The sequence below is a fragment of the Olea europaea genome, chromosome 15 (assembly GCF_002742605.1).
Source record: "Olea europaea var. sylvestris chromosome 15, O_europaea_v1, whole genome shotgun sequence".
NCBI classification, from domain to species: Eukaryota; Viridiplantae; Streptophyta; class Magnoliopsida; order Lamiales; family Oleaceae; genus Olea; species Olea europaea.
In genome coordinates this window covers 14,777,544-14,794,364 of record NC_036251.1, presented here as the reverse complement: position 1 = coordinate 14,794,364, position 16,821 = coordinate 14,777,544, and the positions used below count along the sequence as shown (strand labels likewise).

General features: G+C 33.7%; 2 protein-coding genes across 2 annotated transcripts; one reads left to right on the top strand and one right to left on the bottom strand.

Moving 5' to 3' along the window:
• The first annotated feature begins 408 nt into the window (after nucleotides 1-408).
• LOC111410257 (histone H2A.1-like) lies at nucleotides 409-1,293 on the top strand. The gene is made up of 2 exons (XM_023040519.1): nucleotides 409-731; nucleotides 959-1,293. Exons 1-2 carry the CDS (start codon nucleotides 522-524, stop codon nucleotides 1,196-1,198), a joined length of 450 nt encoding a protein of 149 aa, XP_022896287.1. The 5' UTR covers nucleotides 409-521; the 3' UTR covers nucleotides 1,199-1,293.
• A 10,306-nt stretch (nucleotides 1,294-11,599) lies between these two features.
• Nucleotides 11,600-12,491, bottom strand: LOC111411277. The gene is made up of 4 exons (XM_023041825.1): nucleotides 12,269-12,491; nucleotides 11,938-12,146; nucleotides 11,845-11,869; nucleotides 11,600-11,781 (listed from the first exon to the last, which is right to left on the bottom strand). Exons 1-4 carry the CDS (start codon nucleotides 12,489-12,491, stop codon nucleotides 11,600-11,602), a joined length of 639 nt encoding a protein of 212 aa, XP_022897593.1.
• Between the last annotated feature and the right edge of the window lie 4,330 nt (nucleotides 12,492-16,821).

Here is a 16,821-nt window from a genome sequence, read left to right as displayed (position 1 = left end):
GGTTCGATTCTAAAGACACATCCACCCCTATTTAAAACTTATCAAACACGAATAGTGAAATAACGATCAAAAAATTAATTTTTACTAATTCAAAACCAATTTGCAAATGAATACATGTCCAAGGTAATATTGGAGTTGACCTGTCCTTCGACCTCCTCAAAGAATGTAATAATGAAAATTCAACTTCCCGCCATGACTACATGACCATGCCGCCTGCTAAAATCCTATTGGTTCATAAACAAACAACGGATCGTCATCCCATACTCATTTCTAACCGTTCGATCAAAGTCTGAAAATCCGAATTGCAGTCTACTCTCATTGGCAGAAACAGAAGCACGCGGATCGCTGTCACCCCTCACCCTACGACTCCCTACACCATGAGCGCAGTACAAATACCACCCCTTGCCTTTTTACCATCACAGAATACTCCAAAATTCAAACAAAGCTCAAAAGGTTCTCAAAATATTTTTCCCTCTCAAAACTCAGAAATTTTGATCTCGTCAATTTTTCAAGAACATATAATGGAATCTGCAAAGACAACAATTACGAAGGGTGCCGGAGGCCGAAAGGGTGGCGAAAGGAAGAAGTCCGTACCCAAATCGGTGAAGGCTGGGCTGCAATTTCCGGTGGGTCGAATCGCTCGTTTCCTCAAAAAGGGCCGGTACGCTCAGCGAGTTGGTATCGGAGCCCCGATTTACATGGCTGCTGTGCTTGAATACCTCGCTGCTGAGGTAAATTTACGGATAATTGATGAAGGATTTCTGGGATTTTCCCTTGTTTATTCTGTTTTATTTATGAAAAATACATAAATGAGTCACCACAAGGCATGGATTTCGTTGCTATCTTGACTAAATCTAAGACGGCTATGTTTATTTGTTTAAATCTTGTTTAGAAATTTCAAAAAATCTCCTAAATGAGTTGAAATGGTTTCCATTTAAATTGTATTCTGACGTTTTAGGTGTTGGAATTGGCTGGAAATGCTGCACGGGACAACAAGAAGAGTCGAATTATTCCGAGGCATGTGCAATTGGCTGTAAGGAACGATGAAGAACTGGGAAAATTGCTGCACGGTGTAACAATTGTAAGCGGTGGAGTTTTGCCAAATATTAACCCGGTTCTTCTGCCAAAAAAATCCAATGAGTCCGAGGATAAGTCCGCCAAGTCCCCAAAGGCTTCCAAATCTCCAAAAAAAGCTTAGATTTCTAGCAGTTCGACTATGTCTTTCTGTTTTTGCGAATGTAGAAATTTAGATTTTAATGAAAAATGCTTTGCCATTTGTGTTGGTGCACTTCACTCGTGTTTATTTTCTCTATGATCTTCTGTGGTTTATAGTTTTCTATAATATTTTATTCAGATGTCTTGTTCAATCCAGAGGGTTGTTTGATCTGCACCACCACTTTCAAGTTTCAACCTACGTTTTGGGTTAAATTTTCTTCAAAGTGAAGAAATAAAGGATGCAAAGATAAATAACAAAGGGAAATATTAAAGGCATTTCCAATGCTATTGCTTAAAACATTGAATTTCAATAAAATTTGGTGTAAAATGTATGCATCATTTAGGGCTCGTTTGGTAGGGATTTTGAGAATTGATTTTTTGACCGTTAAAAAAAAAGTGGGGTTCATATGTGAGAGAAGAAGTTAAAAATTACGGATTGAATAGTAAAATAACGGTTAAAAAATTAATTTTTTAGGACAAAAAATCCCTACCAAATGGGGTCTTAATTAAGATGCAACAAATTTTGATGCAAATTTTGGTTAGGTGGTGTTTGTTTTTTATTTTTGTAAAAATGAAAATGAAAAATATAATTGTTATGAGTTTCATATAAGATTTTATAAAAATTTAAATTTAATGATTTGATGTGATGAATAATAATTATATTTTTTATTTTAATGAAAAAAATAAGAAACAAATAGGGGTTTAATGTGGCACCAAATTTTGTACTATTATTTGGTTCAATACTATTTATTTTGTATTATTTTTTTGTGCAAAGTAAATAATGTTATTTTTATCTTTGCCTTTTCTTTTCCAAATAAATTGATTAAGGATATTTGTGTTATTTATATTTTTTAATATAATAAATTATTATTATTATTATTTGCATTTAAAATAAAATTTAAATGCAAAATAATAATTAAGGGATTAATTAGGTTTCATTTACGTTCAAGGACATGTCTATTTAATATTTAGTTGATTATGTCTATTTTTAAAGATACAATTTCAATGATTTAATTTAAATTTGTGAATGTTTCAGATATTTCTTATAAAGAAAATTATTTTATTGTTCTGCCTATAATATAAGAAAAATTAAATTTTTGGTAACACTTCAAAATTTATGAAAATTTAGAGTTTCACATCAGCCACTCGTGAAGGTATAATCCTTGAACTCCCAAAACCTTTAGGAACCATTTTTTAGAAGAGAGATGTACAGTAGTTTTTCTGACACTTAGAGGCCACCAAAGAAGTGGCACTGAAGTCAATTTGCATTGCAAACGAAATAGAGAAAATAAGCTATTATCCTAAATAAGAAAAATTCTTTAAAATAGATAAGCTAGTACATAAGAAACTTAGGGTGCGTTTGATTACAAGTAGGAAAATTACATGGAAAGAAAATGAATTCCAAGGAATTGAATTACCTAGAAATTGTTTTCATGGAAATTGTAAATTATTGTGTTTGATTGTATAAATTTTTCACGTGGAAAATGTTGAAGTAAAAGTATTTTTTGATGTTCGTTTGACTTTGTTTTACGTGAAAATTGTCAATTTCAGGGATATCCTCTTTTACAATTATTCCTAAAATTTGTTCCCATTGCCAACAATTAAAAAAAAAAAAAAAAAAAAGCAAAAAAAAAAAGAAAAAAAAAAGGTGGAAAACCAAAAACCACCTATCCCCTAGGAAAAAAAAAGGTGGAAAATCACGCTTTACGGTGTTGTACCTAGAAATTCATAGAAAATCAATTCCCTGGAAAATTTTGTCAATCAAACAGGCCAAAAGTGGAAGTTAGAATTCGAATTCCAAGTTCCATGGAAAATTTCGTGCAATCAAACGAGGCCTTATAGTGACTTGAATACGAATGTCGTAAAATTTTGGGTTAGAGGTATGGAGTAGTCTCTCAACTTCATTAACTTCAGAACTTAAATTAAGAACATGTGCTATCAAATCACGAAACACGTTCAGAGCTTGACCGCGAAGGAGAGTCGATTGTTTATCTATATCAACATAGTCAAATAAGCCAACTTTCGTAATGCCCCCCCCTCCCCTCCCCCCCACCATAATTCTAGCAATCCGATGTTACCAAAGATTAATTTTTTAACGTGCTAAATATGAAAGAGGCTTAAGAAAGAAATATTATCATTCTATTCTTTGAAGAGAGATGATAGAAATATATATACAGCTAGATTTCTATATTAGGAAATTATATACAAAATAGGAATCTCTATAAATCCCTATAAATATATCTAATTTACATCCCGAAACACTCCTCTTCAAGTTGGGGCATAGATATTAATCATGCCCAACTTATTACAAATATTATCAACTCGAATTCCATTTAGAGCTATTGTGAAAATATCTTTCAATTGTTCTCCAATCTTCACATATTCCGTAGAGATTAAATTCTGCTGCACTTTCTCACGAATAAAATGACAGCCAATCTCAATATACTTAGTTCGTTCATGAAACACAGGATTAGAAGTAATATGAAGAGCAGCTTGATTGTCACACCACAACTTTGCTGGTATTGAAGTCTTAAGGCCAACTTCAGTTAAGAGCTGATATATCCACATTTTCTCACGCATAGACTGTATCATAGCTCTATATTCTGATTCTGCACTAGATCGGGAAACAACATTTTGCTTTTCACTTTTCCATGAAACCAAATTTCCTCCAACAAAAACACGATAGCAAGTAGTAGATCTTCGATCAATCTTGGAACCTGCCCAATCTGCATCTGAAAAGCATTCGATGTGAGTATGTCCATGATTTTTGTATAGTTTCCCACGTTTGGAAGCTCCTTTTAAATAACACAGGATCCGCTCTAAAGCTGCCCAATGGTGAATTGTTGGGGAAGACATGAATTGGCTCACAACACTGATAGGATACACAATATCAGGACGTGTTACAGTAAGATAGTTCAATTTCCCAACCAGTATTCTATACTTTTCAGGATCTTGAAATAGGTTAGCATCTTTAGTAAGAAGCAAATTAGAAAGCACTGGAGCACTACTTGGCTTAGCTCCCAACTTTCCTATCTCAGTTAACAATCAAGCACATAGTTTCTCTGAGATAAGAAGATGCCTTTGTTACTTCTTGTTACCTCAACTCCCAAGAAATACTTCAACACTCCTAAATCTTTCGTGTGAAATTGGGCGTGAAGGAAAGACTTCAAAGATGAAATTCCCATATTATTACTACCAGCAATAACAATATCATCAACATACACAACAAGGAGAATAATACCGAATTCGGACTGTTTGTAGAAGACTGAGTGGTCAGACTTGCTTTTTTTCATTTCAAACTTTTCCACTGCCTGACTAAATTTTCCAAACCAAGCATGTGGACTCGGTTTCAAACCATATAAGGACTTTCGAAGATGACACACTTTCCCATACTCTCCCTGAGCAACAAACCCAGGTGGTTGCTCTATATAAACTTCCTCCTGGAGATCACCATACAAGAAAGCATTTTTTATGTCTAATTGATGTAAGGGCCAATTTTGAGTATCTGCAATAGAAATGAATAAGCGAACATATGTTAATTTAGCTATAGGAGAGAAAGTGCCAGAATAATCCACACCATACGTCTGAACATAGCCTTTGGCTACAAGATGAGCTTTAAGCTAGCCACTGATCCACCAAGATTGAATTTGACAGCAAACACCCACTTACATCCAATAGCCTTTTTTCCTACAGGTAAATTTACTAAATCCCAAGTACCATTAGCATCTAAAGCATTAATCTCCTCTATCATAGTATGACGGCAACCAATATGGGATAAGGCTTTATGATCAATTTTGGAAGAGTCACGGAATCTATGGAGGCAACAAAAGAGCAAGAAGAAGAAGACAAGTGATTATAAGAGACAAATGATGAAATAGGATAAGTGCACTGACATGTACTTTTGTGAAGAGCGATAGGTTGTTCAAGATCACTGGACACTGGATCCAATGTCGAAGAAGAGTCAGGTGCTGAACATGTATCAGGAGGGTTTCGTCGTTTGGAGTACACCTAGTATTGGGGGTAATGTGGGAGCAATAGATGTAGACGCAACATTATTTGACGGTAAGTGACATGATAAATCAGCAGATCATCATCCGCGCTCTTACTAAAAGAAGTATAAGAAGTAGGAAAGAAAGGAATATGTTCTAGAAAGGTGACATTAGCAGACACAAGATACTTGTTAAGACTTGAACAGTAGCATTGGTACCTTTTTTGTAGATGAGAGTAACCTAGAAAAACACATTTTAAGGATTTGGAATCTAATTTAGTTACATAAGGACGAACATTACGAACATAGCAAGTACTACCAAATATTTTAGGTTCAATAGAAAACAATGGTTTAGTAGGGAAAATGACACTATAAGGAACCCCACCATGAAGAATAGATGAAAGCAGTCGATTAATAAAAAATAGGCTATGGAGACAGCATCGGCCCAAAATTGTTTAGGAACATGCATTTGGAACATTTGTGCTCTGACTGTCTCAAGAAGATGTTTATTTATTCTTTCAGCCACACCGTTCTTAGAAGGTATGTCAACACACGAGGATTGATGAAGAATACCATTCTGAAGCATGTAAGTTTGGAAAGAATCGGAAAAATATTCTTTTGCATTATCACTTCTCAAAGTATGTACCGAAACATTAAACTGTGTTTTAATTTCAACACAAAAGGCACTAAAATGAGAGAATAATTCAGAACGATTCTTCATTAAATAAAGCCAAGTCACACGAGAAAAATCATCAACAAAGATAACAAAATAATGAAATCCAGTTTTGGACACGACAGGACATACTAACTCAAAAGGACAACTAGCTCTTTTATCTCGAGGAACTGAGGACATGCGATGATGTTTCGCAAATCGACATGACTCACAATCTAAAGACGACACACTCTGAAATTGAGGGCATAATTTTTATAACAAGGATAAAGATGAATGTCCCAATCGACAATGTGCTTCAAAAGGGGTTAAGACACCTGAACAAGTAATGGACTTGGGCACCTGGGTCTCCAAAATATAGAGACCGCCTGATTTACGTCCTTTAGCAATAATCTTCTTTGTCACAAGATCCCGAAAAAGACAGTAATTAGGAAAAATGAGACACAACAATTTAATGCCCGAGTAAGTTTGCTCATGGACATTAAATTACACGAAAATTGTGGTAGACTTAAGACCGAGGATAAGAAAATTAATGGGGTTGGATTACTAGTGCCAGAACCAAGAACAGAAGACATAAAACCATCAGCTAAAGTAACATTTGAAGGAGATGTATGTGATTGAAAAGTGAAGATGAGACTAGGATTACTTGTCATATGATCTGTTGCACTAGAATCAATGACCCAGTTAGAGGAAGAGGAGAGAAGACATGTATTAGATTTACATGTCTCAGCAATGGCAAAGATAGCACGAGATGAACTCTTCAATGCTTCTTGGTACTGAGTGAATTTGGCAAATTCATCTACAAAAATTGTAATGGTCTACTCAGAAGATGAGATAGGTATAGCAGTAGTAGTTACGATATGAGCTGAGTGAGACTTTCTAAGATTTATTGAGTAATTTTCGGCACGAGTATTTGGTATGACTCGGCTCATGACAGTAGCAGCATGCAAGTCCCCCTTCATTCTGACTTCGATTGACCTGACTACTGGTACCTCCGCCTCGTGTATTACCTCGACTATTGCGACTGAGAAAAGCACTAGAAGGATGAGCAGGTGAAGCAACAGAAGCAGTAGTATCTGTGCAAAGTACTCTAGTAAAAGTTTTTTGCAGTGATGAAATCTTGGCACTGGAGAGAATCTGGGATTTAGCAGTTTGAAACTGAGGACTAAGACCAACTAGAAAACTCATTACAGCCATTTGTTCTCGCTGAGCTTGCTGAACTTTCACATCCGGACTAAAAGGTAATAAGACATTCCATTCTTCACATGTCTTTTTGAAATTCATAAAATAAACCTGAAGAGACCGGTCTTGTTGTTCAGCATGGTAAAAACCCTTATAGACTTCATAAATATGTGACTTATTCCCTTTCCCAGAGTACATAAATTTCAAATATTCCATTAATTCCTTAACATACTCACAATGATTAATTAGACTGACTATCTCAGTGTCAATGGAATTACAGATTTGTAAGAATAATCGGGCATCATCTCGTAGCCATGTCTGACTATTATCCTTTGGTGGATCTTCAATTAGATGATTGTCTATAGAAATACTCCGCAAATAAATCCGAACTATTTTACACTAATATAAATAATTTGGACCAACTAACTTATGCTTCGTGATTTTAGACATCACTGGAACAACATCAGTCAAAACGAAATTCTTTTGCTCGGCCATAAGGATAAAACACAATATCCAAATAACAAATTAAAACCCAACAAATAACAGCCTAAATCAATAGGTCCAACGCCAAACACAATCCAATCGCAATTGAAACGAAGAACCAATGACTTAGCCCAAATCCAAATCTCAGGTCCAAAACAAAATACCCACAACTCCCTATGAAAAGAAGGTCCAAATCACTATAGGGAAGAAATCACGACACCACGCAATCGACTTCCCAGAGACTCAGAAACCACGCAATCGGCCTGCCCGGAGTACTGTGCAAATCCGTCGCACCTATACGCCAACGACGCCACACGATGACGAAGAAGTAGCCCAACCTGTCATGCCAGAATTGTGCAAATTCTTGCATACCACAATGTCGCGCGTTGACTGTCTGTCAACCGTGACCATCGCGTGAGGCTGAGTTAAATCAACACCAACGATTCAGCAAAGAAAATGGGTACTCTCTGATACCAAGTGAAAGAGGTTTAAGAAAGAAATATTTTCATTCTATTCTTTGAACAGAGACGATAAAAATATATATACATCTAGATTTCTATATTAGGAAACTATATACAAAATAAGAATCTCTATGAATCCCTATAATTATGCCTAATTTACATCCCGTAACACTAAAAAAATAACTTTTTATCTAATGAGATTCAATAAAAGTTGAACATTTAATAAAAAGCAAATTTAATTTAATAAAATATGTGGAACGTTTTGGAATCATATCTTTCGTCAAATCATTAATAAAAATTAATTCTAACGTGCAATAAAATGAATACTAATTAAAAATTATAATGTTGCTTATAATTGAGTCTAAATATAAAACAATTAATCAATTTCTTTTAAAATTCCAATGTTTCTAAAAATTAAAATAATTTATGACAATGATCCATTGGTCCAATATTACATCCATCCACCATCGTCCAGTATGCTAATTTTTACCTAAAATTTGTAAAGAGGGATGAATATAACGAATTATACTTAATGAGATGCTTGCTACTCCACATTCAAATCAAACATGAAATTATGCATAAATTCTCTTAGCAACATAAAATGAGAATTATTACACCATGACAAATAATAGTTCTAACAAGCACTGCAAAATAACATGAAGGCTAACTGATACCATTAATATGCCTTAAAATATATCATGATTTCTCCCAAAGGAGCTCTGAACTGAAGTAATTAAATTCACACATAACAACGTATTTGAAAGATGCGGAAAAATCATTAATAACACTGAGCACCTTACTTTTTGAAGACGAATGTGGAGAGCAAAATTGTAGGAAACAAGGTTCTTTATTGTAAATCCAAAGACTTAATAATAATGTAGAGAAAAATATAAAGATGGAGAGAGAGAGTGGCTACAGGGTAATTTGTTGTAGAAATTTTGGAGTGAGACAGTAAAGCAATGTCATGCCTTTATATCGTAGTTTGGATTGAAGTCTTCTAAAGGGGTTAGGACCTTAAGTTATCTCTATCAAATAAAAGTGACAAGTTTTAAAATTTGAATTAGTATTAGATTATGTTAATGATAATAATAATAATGGATAGATATTAAAGTTTCCTACTAGAATTGAACAACTAGTTTTTTATGCATACTAATCAAATATTAGTTATAATCAAAATCCATTTAGATATTAGACTGTGATTTCTATCCCTATCAGGTATTTGTATATCTACACATGTATCCTAGTGAAAATAGAGTCTTGATATGATATATTAACTGAGTTGAATAGGTTAATATTAAATTATATAAATAAAATGCGAAAAGAGTTTGTTATCACCAAAATAAAATAATCCTATGTTTGAATTAAAAATGGTGGTCGAAACAGTAAAGTAAAGTTATAATTATATAAAATTTCTTTTGCATCTTGATTCTTCTGTTGATTCTATCTTAACTTGAACTTATCCAATTATCCTAATATATTAAATTAATTACCATCTATTAAAAGAGTCCAATATTGATATTGTAACTTTGTCTAAATTGTTAACCAATATTATTAATTAATTAGTTTTCTTAATTGGCTATAACTCATGTTTAACTTATTCAAATCAACTGTTTTAGAGTCCATAATTCGTTATTTATTGCGAGCTTCAAAAGGGTCAATATTGATAAGGTAATTATAACTCCTTCAATAATTAACTATTTGGCCCAATCAACTAAAAGTATAAAATTTAATACTTATCTTAACTTTGATCCCTCAACTATTAAGAAATATCATATAAATGTAAATTAACTATTAGGCATAACAAATTGATTTGCATAAAGACTTGACTAGACATGACATTCCTACTAATTGACGGATAAATTATATGCAACACAACTAAAAAATTCGGAAAAGCAAAAATCAAGTAAAGGAAAAACACTTATTATACTCACTGTACAATTGGGGCATAATCATAGAATGACGGGGGTCATTTGGTTGAAACCCCCAATTACCGTGAATAAAGAAAAAACTCTCTTTCCAATTACGTACTTTATTAGGAGTAATGACAAACTTCGGGCATACCCTAGGAGAACATGGGAAAGATAATAGTACCCTTTCTATTGCCTGACTTTATGTTTGTCCTCACGGGATGGTAAATAGATTGAATAAGTTTGGTAAAAGCTCTTTCCCCAAACCCGCAATATTCTATAGCAAAAACGACCCTGCCAATAGACCCACCCATTGAAGGAAGAAAGAATATTACTGAAAAATGATGAAAGAGAACTCCAAGCCTATATTCATCGAATGCTTGTGGATAACTATACTAGTTAGGACAAATCAATTCTATATAATCAAGGATACCAAAGCGATCCCAAATTTAAGTCAAGCCCTTCTTAGTAATATTAGTGAATATCGCCGAGGCTTCAAAAATCTCCTTATCACTAACATTAAGATCGTCTGAATCATTTGAAGGCGAGTAATCCTCTTCAACCCTATGTTGGAAACTACCCTTCAAATTAAAAAGTTTTGGGTTAGCCCTAGAGTTGGATGGATTTGTCACAGAATGAGGCAACAACTCAACATGTTAGGACCCTAGCATATCAAGGAAGTATTTTTAAGTTTGGAGCTTTCTACTTCTGAGTCATATGACATATTCTGGGAGTTGCTATGGGAAGACGTTTTGACAAAAGAATTACAAGAGCAAAATAAAGGTAAATTGATACGAAATATCCGAAGAAAAAATAGAATCGCCAAAGAAAGGGTGTAAGACATAAACAAAGAGTAATGAAGGAGCAAGAAAGGAACCTACAAAGGAGAAGAATGTATTTATAGGTTCTAATAGGGAGCGTGAGCTGTCGAGTTACGTACTTACCATCCAAATTTTCCAAACAATAACGGCCATGAAATATTAAAAGGTTCCTATTTAAGAATTCAAAAAAGAACGGACATAATTATATGTAACGATATGCACATAAAATGTGCACATGCTACTAAGGTCTATGCACTATTCGATATCGAATATATGATTCCTGTATCCAGAAACTTAAGTACCTCTGCTCTGACCACTTCCTTCATATTTGGATTCAACCTCCTTTGATTCTCTATGGTTGGTCGAAAATTCTCCTCCATGAGGATCTTATGCATACACAATAAAGGGCTGATCCCTTTGATATCTACCATGGTTCATTCAATCGCTATTTTATTCTCCCTGAGTACCGTAAGCAATTTTTCTTCTTCTACTTTGCTGATTGTGTTCAAGATAATTATCGGGAGTGTACAAGACTTCCCCAATTAGGCATATTTGAAATGTGGTGGCAGTTGCTTGAGTTCCAATTTAGGTGGCTGCTGTATGGATGATAGTGGCTTCATGGGTCCTATTCCAAGCTCCTCAAAATACCTTCTGTGTGTATAAGGTGGGTTGGTATCCAAAAATCTTGCACATGTTTCAATCTCCATGGAATTAGAATGTGTTGATTGAGAGTGTATAGTGCAAGCCTCGAAAGCATCTAATGGATTATGTAGTAAGAATGAATCTTTAACCACCATGTCAATCACGTCGATCTGGAAATAGCTATTTGACTCTGTAGGTAGCTTCATCGCCTTGGAGACATTAAAAGAAATCTACTCTTCTCCCAATCTCAGAATCATGTGTCTTTCATGAACATCAATCAGAGCCCTTCCGGTGGCCAAGAATGGTCTGTCCAATATCAATGGAATGTCATTGTCTTCTTCCATATCCAAAATGAAAAAGTCATTAAGGAATATGAATTTCTCCACTTTGATCAATGCGTCTATAATTATCCCTTGTAGATGTGTTAAGGATCTGTCAAGGATATGTCATCTAATTGCAATGTCACGGTGGTAACCTTGGCCTTTCCTTATCTGAGTTTCCTGAAAACAGACAGAGGTATTAAATTTATATTTACATCAAGGTAACATAAAGCTTTATCAAAATATACTTCACCACTAGTGCAAAGGACAGTTAAACTCCCTGGATCTTTCAATTTTGGTGAAAGCTTATTCTGGATTTTGGCTCTACTTTCCTCAGTTAGCATGATCGTCTCATGTTTCCCTAGCTTAGGTGTATTTGATAAGATGTCTTTCAAGAACTTTGCGTAGCTAGGCACTAGACTAGAGTTTCGGCAAATGGGATGCTTATGTGAAACTTCTTGAAAACATCGAGAAACTTTTTATATTGCTGCTCTATCTTCTGTTTCTTTAGCCTCTATGAAAATAGAATGGGAGGCTCATAGGGGTTGACGGTTTCTGTTGCTTTATTCCGTGATGTACCTGAGCCTTCCGTTGGAGTAGATTCCTTTATTTGCTCATTATGCTCCATAGTCTCTTCTACTGCAAGAGATCTTGTTTCTCTGTTTACACCCAACCTTTTGACATGTATTTCAGGTAGTTGCATTCCACTTCGAGTTGTAATTGTCTTAGCATGTTTTTTTGAGTTTATTTTCGTGTTACTTGGCAAACTAGATGGTGCTCTGCCAATCAAAGCAACTGCCATCCGTCCCATTCGAGTCTCCAGATTTTTTTATGGCGGCATTTTGATCATTAAGAGTGGTGTTGATTTTTCTTATGAACTGATTATTGGTTTCTATGCCCTGATTAGTCTTTTCCATGAGTTTTCCAAACATCTATTCCAGTTGAGGCTTTTTTCTTGCTAATGATACTGGCCCTGTGGCTTATTTTGATTTTGGCTGTTCCACAAGAAGTTAGGGTGCTTTTTCCAACTTGGATTATATGTTTTCCCAAATGAATTATTTTGCTGGCGTTGTCCCCATTGAGCAAAATCTGCCTGCTCTATTTCTTGTACCAAGATTGGACATTTCGCTGTTACATGTTCAATTCCACATTCCTCACAACTGGCTTTCTTTGTTCATGCTGCGTTAGCTGATTGTGACATGTTTTTCACCTTATGAAATAACGAGTCAATCTTTGCAGACAAGCAGAATATGCGTCCACTTCATAAAATTTCGGTGTCCTCTTCTGAACTGCTCATTCTGTGTCCACATAGCTGATGTAGTAACCATTGTCTCGAATAATTTCAGTGCTTCATAAATTGTTTTTTGTAGACAGTGATCCGTTAGATGAGGAGTCAACCATACTCTTGAAGGCTGGAAGTAATCCTGCGTAGAAGTATTGGACCTGGAGTCCCTTGCTAATCCCATAATGTGGACACTTTCGCAGCATAGTTTTGAACATATTCCAGGCTTCATCAAAGTTTTCTGAGTAGCCTTAACGAAAAACAAATATGTCATACTTGAGCTTTGCAATCTTGGCAGGCGGGAAGAACTTGGTGCAAAATTTCTTGGCTAGAACGTTCCATGTAGTGATGCAGGAGAATGGTTGAGAATCCAGCCATTCTATTGCCTTGTCGCGCAGTGTATGTGGGAACAGCCCCAATCTAATAGCATCGTCTGAAATACCTTGATATCTAAAGTGTTGACACATCTCCAAAAAGCAAGAGACACGCGTATGTGGGTTCTCTTCAACTCTTCCATAGAATTGATGTCCATTTTGAAACAGTTGTATCACGTTGGTCTTTAGTTGGAAGTTAGGCTGCCCAAACGGTAGATACACGATGCTTGACTGACTTTGAATTATCTGAGGGGTCATGAAATCTCCTACAATCATATTGCCTTCATCCGCTGTCCCTTCTTCATTGGCTCGAAAGATGAGACTGTTCTGTATATTAGCCATTTGTTGCTGTGCTTCCTTGGTTTCTCACTGCATTCGATGTAAAGTTCGTTTTATTTCTGGATCGGTTGGAATCAGGTCTCCTCCAGTATATTTTAGCGTGCAATTCTGCGAGAAAAATCAGCAATAACACTTAGATATTGGAATAATTCAAATAACAAAATGAAATGAAAATAAAATAAAAGAATTAAGAGATTAACGTTCAAATTATTGCTAATGTAAATAAGATTAAATGAATACTCAATCCCCGGCAATGGTGCCAAAAACTTATTTACGAAATTATTGTTCGATCAAAATACCGCAAGTTTACAGTTCGTTAACAAGTAATAAAGTGAAAAATTTGAGTCCGAATATCATCCTACAGAGATTGAATAGTTTAATTCTATCTACTTGATTTTAATTTAAACCTAAAAATAGAACAGGATTTGTGATAACATAACTTAACCATAATTTTGACCTAATAAGCAAATATGCAATAATTCGCGTGAATTTGAATGCAAAATGAATGTTAAATGCAATGTTGATGAAATTAATGAATAAGAATCGCATTAGGATCACGAATCTCCACGCAATGTCCAATTTTAACCCTAGTTTTACAAATTGACAACACGTTGGTATTTTGAAGAATCAATGCATCTAATTCTATCCAACAATCTCTCTCAAGTAAAGTTGAACCTATTTTTATATCTCACCAGCCTATATCTCTATGACGGGTGCAAATATACAAAAATACATGTGGTTTGTGAGCATTTACGGATTCACGCAAAGCATAGCAGTATATCTCTATCCCCTATCGAATCCTACGATGATTTATACCCTATCGAACTCATTTTCTTTCTTTCCAATGCATGAAAAAGTCACCAAATTTATATAATTACATGCACATAATTATTGAAATAATAAATTATATATAAATCATTCAAAACTCAAGCACGTGTTTCAATGTCAAATTTGCAAAAACTAGAAAGTAAAAATCACATCACGAAATTCATCAATCTCCTAGTACATGAAAACCGAGCCTAACATGAAGAAAAGAACAAAATACATAATAGTTGTAAGAAATGGCATCACCGGTAAATGAATTGGCGTGTAATCTCCTTAATCTTCGCGTTTCTCATCATGATTATGGCATGGAATCCTCTCCAATATGAGTTATTCTTCTTCCCCAGACGTTCTACCTTTAATTTGATGGTTTTAGGGTTTATATATCACCTCCCGACGAAGTTATACAAGAGTTTTGACGAAAATAGGAAACGGCAGAATTCGGTCCCAAAATTGGTCTATGTGACCACATAGCATATGCTATACGACATAGATGAAAATTCTTGGCACTTATATTCTTTGAAGCCATGCATGCGACCGCATGGGAGTTACTACTATGCGGTCGTGTAGTTGTACTAACTTCCAAAAATTGTCATTTTGGTCATTGCAACTTGTTCTCTTCAATTTTGACCTCGTTTCTTCATTTTTTCATTTCATATATTAATAGTGGCCTCCAATTGGTACTTGGCTCAATCAAATCCTCGATTACTCCTTCGGTTCATCTTTTGGATAATTTCACTTTAGTCTCTAAACTTTCATTTTTCTTCGTTTTGGTCATTTTCTTGTTTTTCTTCCGTTGATCATCCCGTATTATCCCTGAGTTGATAATCAGCTTGTTTGCGTTGTTGATTTGCGTTTTAGTTCCACTTTTGGTAATTCACACTTTAATCCCTGAACTTTCGTTTTCTTTCATTTTGGCCTTTTTTTTGCATTTTTTCTCTTGAATTCCGTCACATCCATCAAGATAATCCTATAAAACAAGATTTAATAGGATTAATCCATATTCCACTATATTTATCAAGAAATAGTCATGCTTTGTGATTCAAATAACTGTGTAAAAACACACTTATCAGTTAGAATTACAATTTCATGTGTCGCAATGGGCCATAACTACAACTGCATGTCATAGTTGGAAGGCGTTTGGAAATCGTGAAAGTTTGTTTGTATCTTTTAATAATCTTTGACTATTATTCCGTGGATGTATTTATATGTTCTTTGTGAAAGGCATAAAATTCATATTAAAAGTTATATGTAACCATCAACTTTAAAGCATATATGATCAGTGATTTTATACAATTAAATGATTGTACCATTTATATTGTTTCCAAAACTGTCAAATGTGACGTAAGTGACATTAAATTGTGACATTTGTACTAATTAGATTTCTATTCATCTGACATGCAAAATTGTGGCTTTATAATCCGATGTATTTAAAAAAAAAAAAAAAAAAAAAAAAATTTTTAAATAAAATTTTTTTTTTTTTTTTTTTTTTTTTAAAAATTTTTTTTTTTTTTTTTTTTTTTTTAAAAAAAAAAAAAAAAAAAAAAAAATTTTATTTAAAAATTTTTTTTTTTTTTTTTTTTTTTTTAAAAAAAAAAAAAAAAAAAAAGCAATTTTTACATCAATAATTTATGCATGCAGTCTCTATGGCCTCTCATAATGATGGTGAAGAATGAGAGAAACAAGTATTTATCTCTAAAGGAGATGTATTCAATTGAAATTTTTAATTACTTTTTTAGCCTTGAAAAATTTAGGAGTATTCAATTGAGACTCTTTAGAAGTCACGGTGTAATCAATTGAGATTTTTATAAATTTTTAAAAAGTTTCTAAAAGTTATGGTGTATTCAATTAAAATTTTTTAGAAGTCTATATAAGTCTTGGGGTATTCAAATTTTAATAGTTTCTAACTTTTAAGCAAAAAATACTTATATAAAGTTATAAAATTTATCTCTTATTAATCACGAGATTTTGGGAGACTTTCACAAATTTTTTTTTTCCAATATTTTTTTACTTTAACCTTTCATGGACATGTATCATTAAAATAATTTTTTTTTACCATTGATTATATTCCATTTATCTTTTTTTCTCTCTCTTGTTATTTATCTCTATTTTTTATGAAAAAATTAAATTGAATTCTTGTAGTTTTTTTTCTTTTTTTTTTTCATTCATTTTTTATGAAAAATATCTATTTTTATTAAATTATAAAATTTTATATGAAAAATATCTATATGTGTGTGTGTGTGTGTGTAATTTTGATTATTATTTATTTAATTTAGATCTTGATTTTATTTTATTTTTTAATTATATGGGAAGAA